Source organism: Lipotes vexillifer, unplaced genomic scaffold (assembly GCF_000442215.2).
Source record: "Lipotes vexillifer unplaced genomic scaffold, Lipotes_vexillifer_v1.1 scaffold911, whole genome shotgun sequence".
Lineage (NCBI taxonomy): Eukaryota > Metazoa > Chordata > Mammalia > Artiodactyla > Lipotidae > Lipotes > Lipotes vexillifer.
The window spans coordinates 1,673,323-1,679,273 of record NW_006781377.1 but is presented as its reverse complement, the minus strand read 5'-3'; the positions used below and the strand labels follow the sequence as shown (position 1 = coordinate 1,679,273).

The following is a 5,951-nucleotide window of genomic DNA, read 5'->3' as shown; positions in this document are numbered from 1 at the left end:
AGCCTGAAAGAAAACCATCAGCCCCCCAGGGACCAGCAGAATGAGTGACAATTCTACTGTGGCCCCTCCAACTTCAAACCAAGGTCCCACCACCCCACGCAAAGGACCCCCCAAGTTCAAGCAGAGGCAGACTCGTCAGTTCAAGAGCAAGCCTCCTAAGAAAGGTGTGAAAGGGTAAGACCAAGATTAAAAATTAGACTTTCTATTGTTTTTTTCCCTCCATATGTCTGATTCACTTTGTTGTACAACAGAAACTAACACAGTATTGTAAAGCAATTACACTCCAATAAAGATGTATTCCAATAAAGATCTATAAAAAAAAAGAGTTCTTTGGTTTTAAGAAATAATGCTCACAATATTAAATAGACTTATAAAAATTTCCAACCCCACCCTCTGTTTTCCTAGCAAACAGAATCTTTGCTGAATCATGTTTTCAGTCCTGGAATCCTTTCTCTGTCAGCTCCCAGATCTACAGCCAGAATTAACGCGGAAAATGGAAACTTCACAGTGACCTTCGACTTGACCTTTCAGACTTTTCTTGGCCACTCTCCTTCGCTGATGTAACCTGTGCTTTAATCTGGAGCACAGGAACACTGGCCACTTCTAGAACACACCGTTTATTTTTACGGCTTCAAATCTTCTCTCTTCGGTTCTTTGTTTTTCTCTTTCTCTTCTTGGCAAAATCTTGTTTATTTTCAACACACACTCATGTTAATTTCTTCTGCAAGCCATTGCAGACTCCCTTAGACAAACATTATCATTACTTCCATGTTTGCGTTTTGTACATTCAGCGATGGTAACTTGTGTTATTTTATATCACATTTATTTCTTGTCATCTGTTCCCTGAGACTGAGATCCCTCAGAGAAAATTTGTGTGTTTGTTTTTTTCCTTAACTCCCAGGGCCTAACACAATGCCAGGGACATAGTAGATGCTTAATATGTACTTTTGGATAAACTAAAGAAGTGGATAAATTAATCATTTTAATGACTTTCATATTGCTTTCTCATTCCAATTTCTATTTTAAAAAGTGGAGCTTAACTAAATTGCCCCACTGATCTCTTTTTTTTTTTTTTTTTTCTGGCTCTCAATTGTCTTGAGTTAAATTTTTACAGAGGGGAAGCTATCCCTCCTCTGGGACACATTGTCTAAAACCTGCCTGAGTGCCATTTCCTTTGCCCCAGCTCAATGCAGACAGAAGGGATTTCTCAAATACAAAAACTTAAACTTCTTTTTCTTTCTCTTTGAATCAGGAAACTCTTCACATGACTTATTCCAGGATCCTTTGGCTCCGATATCAGCTAACTTCTCTTGTATTTTTTTCCATAGGTTTGGAGATGACATTCCGGGCATGGAGGGACTAGGAACAGGTGAGCCACCCAAAGATTTCAGTGCATTTAACCCTTGGAATTTCACCATTTTTTCTACTTCAGGCCACATGGGGCAGTTGAAAGTTACCAGAAATACCTAAGGCAGCAGATTCTTTAAAGACCTAGAAAAGTGGGGTTTTAATTTAACTTCCTAAATAAGTATGTGTGTGCCCAGAGACTAAAACTCTAAAAGAAATCAGACTTGCCCCAAAGTTTAATGAATCTTCGTGTTTTGTTAAATACCCTTGAGGGCGTACAATGATGAACTGTAGTCTTCACGGTAGAAGGATTCATAGAGTGAGTCTAGACCAACTTTATTTTTCAGGAGAGAAATCTGAGACATAGAGGAATTAAGTGACAAGCTGAGGCCACAGAGTGAGGTACTGGAAACAAGGGTGGGGCCAGGAGAGCCTTTTCACTCTACAGGGCCAACCACTCTCTCACGTACTTCCTTTTTTCACACATCCTCTGGCACCCAGAACAGGGCCCTACATACTGAAAGTATCCAGTACAATATTTTTTAATTGGCTAGAATTTTTATTTGTTGGATAATGCATGCATGCAAATTACTGCACATCCTTTTTAAAGAATTTATTTATTCTATTTATTTATTTTTGGCTGCACTGGGTCTCTGCTGCTTCACACGGGATCTCTAGCTGCGGAGAGCGGGGACCACTCCTCGCTGCGGTGCGCGGGCTTCTCATTGCGGTGGCCTCTCCCATTGCGGAGCTTGGCCTCTAGGGGCGCTGGCTCAGCAGTCATGGCTCGCGGGCTCCAGAGCTCAGGCCCAGCAGTTGTGGCGCAGGGCCCCAATTGCTCCACGGCACGTGGTGTCCACCCAGACCAGGGCTCGAACCCATGTCCCCTGCACCTGCAGTCGGACTCCCAACCACTGCTCCAGCAGGGAAGCCCCCTGCGTGTCCTTTTAAAAATTAATAGACGTTAGTTTTTAGAGCAGTTGTAGGTTTATAGGAAAATTAAACAGAAAGTACAGAGTTCCTATAGACCCCCTCTGCCACCTTCCTCTCGCTGTACGTCGTTTCCCCTATTATTAACATCTTGCATTATCGTGGGGCACTTGTTATACTTCATGAACCAATATTAATACCTTGTTATTAACTGAAATAGCCTGTTCATTCTTTGTGTTGTCCAGTTCCTTGGGTTTTGACAAATGCACAATATCCTGTATCCACCATTACAGGTTCATACAGAATACCTTCACGAGCCCCCCAAATCTCTTGTGCTTTCTCCCCGTAAACTTCTGACAACCACTAATCTTTTTACTGTCTCTATAGTTTTGCCTTTTCCAGATGGTCCTACAGTTGGAATCATATAGTATGAGTTCTTTCACTTAGTAATATTTATCTAAGCTCCCTCCATGTCTTTACATGGTTTGATAATGCATTTCTTTTTATCACTGAATATTTCATTAGATGGTTGTGTCACAGTTTATTTCTCCTATTGATAGGCATCTTGATTGCTTCCAAGTTTTGGCAATTATGAATAAAGCTGCTATAAACTTCCTTGTGCAGGTTTTTGTGTAGCCACATGTTTCCAGCTCATCCAATACACTTTTGATAAATGGTGGCACTCATAGCAATCAGTGTCCTTTCCAGGCAACTCTCAGTTTATCTACTTTTTATTGTCTAATGCCGCTCCTCGGATCTCAAATAGAATTTCTAGCCACTTTCATAAAGCTCAGATGCTACTCTTTTAAATCAAATGCTTCTCTATTTTGGCCAGGTGTGTATAAGACGAGCAAATTCACTTTTGACTCTGGAATATATCCTTAACTCTGCCAACATATTTGGAACAGTGGCAAAAGGCTTATACTGATGGAAATTCTGAAGTCTTTGATCTGGTTCTAGTCTAGTCTCTACAACTGTGAGACTTTTTGCTGGGTGTTTAATCACTCTGGGTATCAGCCAGCTTCCCTGTAATTTGGGAACAATAATATCTTATTGCTGATGCAAGAGACTGGATGAGATGATGCCTTGAGATCACTTCTCAGTATGTGGTGGGATATAGGCATTTCAGAATGTAAAGGAGCTTAAGAGCAGTCAGAGAAGCCCAAGAAATACGTCTGGATTGGTAAGGAGTAAGGAGACTGGATTTCCAGACCATGGGAATTTAAAGCACCCCTATTTCTCACTTTAACCCTTGGCCTAACTAGAATTCCACCTCTGTTCCCACTTTAGTGGTTTTGTGAGACTCCGTGTGATCAGAGAGCTACACTCCCCAGTCAAAAGCCTTGGATCATCTCCCCAAAAAGGATGCAGAATAAAACCCAACACAACTACCTTGGGAGCCTGTTCTGGCGGAATCAGAGCCCTGCAGAGGATTAAACAACTGGTCTCATCCTTCCTGGGATGAAGGGCCATTCTAGACAACTTCCCGGTCATCTGGACAGCATATGGAAGGGAGGGGTGAGGGGTCTCTGCCTGAAGGACGCCCTTTTGAGCCCTTTGAGCTCTCCTAGGGGTGAGATTGGCTTATAAGTTCTTCTTTTTTCCCTTGCAGATATCACGGTGATTTGTCCTTGGGAGGCATTCAGCCACTTGGAGTTGAACGAGCTCGCTCAGTTTGGGATCATCTGAGGCACCAGAGGTTCTGCCACTCTCAGCAGCATCTGCTGTAACTTTGGTTACTTCTGCCCTATTGATCTGCCAGAGACTTGACATACAGCTGTTGGAAGTGGTTTCTTTGGCTTACACAGTCATTTCCCTTAAGTTACTACTAAGAGTTCTCTTAGTGTCAGACTCTCTCATGCAGTAGAGTTTAGTTCAGAATAGCGGGTGAAATCAACTTTTGATAGGGCCTTTCAAACATTACTACTTTTTCCTATCAGCTGGTTAGAAGTCATCAGTATTTCTCTAAAGTTTAAGTCTTTCAAATCTGTTTTTGCTAAGCATTAATTATGATTAGTATTAGCCTTTTAAGATATCATTTATGTCACTCCTCTAACTTTTTCTTTAATAAAGGAGATACCTCAAATCTCATGACGAAGGTGTATTAAATGCTATATGCAAATATCTGATGCCCTGTTCTGAGACCCAATTAAACAAAGAAGGCACAGTCACACAGGAAATAAGCACAGTGCATGCAAAAGAGCATAGGATTAAGAGTCAGTTTCTGATTCTGCTTTATAACTTTGTAAATCACGGCCTCTCTGGGTCTAAATTTTACTGGACTAGGTTATCCCTGAGATCTGATGCAGCTTTAAATTGTACAGTTCTGAGGTGGTGGCAAACTGGAGTTTTAAACTCAAGACTCTGAGCCTTCTGAGTGCCTTGATTCAGTGGATTGAAAAGATTTGTATCCCTTAAAGTTTAGACTCAGATGCAAAGGATAAGTAGTGGAATCGGAAAAATAAAATAATGGTTTGCTTAACCAGTGAGTGGTGTCAGATGTAATGTGCACATAGCTATATTTCCCCGATACTTTCAAGGCAATTGTGCAATTCAAGGGCTGCCTCTGTCTGACCTGGATGCTTTGGGTACTAGCAGTACTAACGTCTTCATTTCAGTTTTGTAATTTGTGGCAAAAGAATGGAGTAAGTTAACTGAAAAGAGAGGCAGGATGATAGAGGGGAAAGAGATATGGGTTCTAATCCTGGCGCCATCATTTTGGGCAAAGATCTCACTCTTGGGATCCTCCAGTTTGCCTGAATTAAGTAATCTAAGGTTCACGATAGCGATAAATTCTGTGACTTTGTCTGAGCACGGGAATGAGAGATGCTCAGCACCGGAGAACATTTCTTCGGAACATTTCTTCGGCTGCAGGCTCTGCACTCACTGTTTTACACAAATGACATCGTTACCTTCTGGCCAGAAATCTAAAAGCCCAAGGGACACATCTGGATTGGAATGGGGTGAGGACACTGGGTTTCCAGATCACGGAAATTTAAAGCATGCCTATTTTTCATTTTAACCCTTGGCCCAACTAGAATTCCACTTTGTTCCCTCCTCATGTTACCGAGTCCAAGCTCTTATTGCTCACTGCATGACAGGCCAAAAAAGGGGCAAGGAAGAGCGACTTTATTCAGAAAGCCAGCAGACCTAGAAGATGGTGGACCAGTGTCCCAAAGAACCATCTTGTCCAGGTTTGGATGCTAGTTTAATTTTCTTTTAAAATGGGGTATAGTTGTTTTACAATGTTGTGTTAGTTTCTACTGTACAGAGAACTGAAGTGGAGTTCCCTGTGCTATACAGCAGGTTCTTATTAGTTATCTATTTTATACATATTAGTGTATATATGTCAATCCCAGTCTCCCAATTCATCCCACCTCCCGCTTTCCCCCCTTGGTGTCCATATTTTTTCTCTACATCTGTGTCTCTATTTCTGCCTTGCAAACAGGTTCATCTGTACCATTTTTCTAGATTCCACGTATATGGATGCTAGTTTCTTTTCTAGAACAAAGTGGGGGAGGTGTGAGGAGGTAAAGTAAAAAAGGTGATAAATTGTTGCAAATATTTTCTGGTCCTGGCCAGACTCTGGAGGGGATTGTTAATTTCTTCTTTCCTGTAGCCATTCACAGGTGGCCTAGTCAGGATGTTTCCTCTGAGCTTAAACAAAGGCATTT

At 41.6% G+C, this 5,951-nt stretch overlaps 1 protein-coding gene across 1 annotated transcript; it reads left to right on the top strand.

Moving 5' to 3' along the window:
* PDE6H (phosphodiesterase 6H) lies at positions 1-4,037 on the top strand. Its single transcript, XM_007454622.1, has 3 exons — positions 1-174; positions 1,329-1,369; positions 3,890-4,037. The coding sequence occupies exons 1-3, from the start codon at positions 41-43 to the stop codon at positions 3,964-3,966; spliced, it is 252 nt and encodes an 83-aa protein (XP_007454684.1). The 5' UTR covers positions 1-40; the 3' UTR covers positions 3,967-4,037.
* The last annotated feature ends 1,914 nt before the right edge of the window (positions 4,038-5,951 follow it).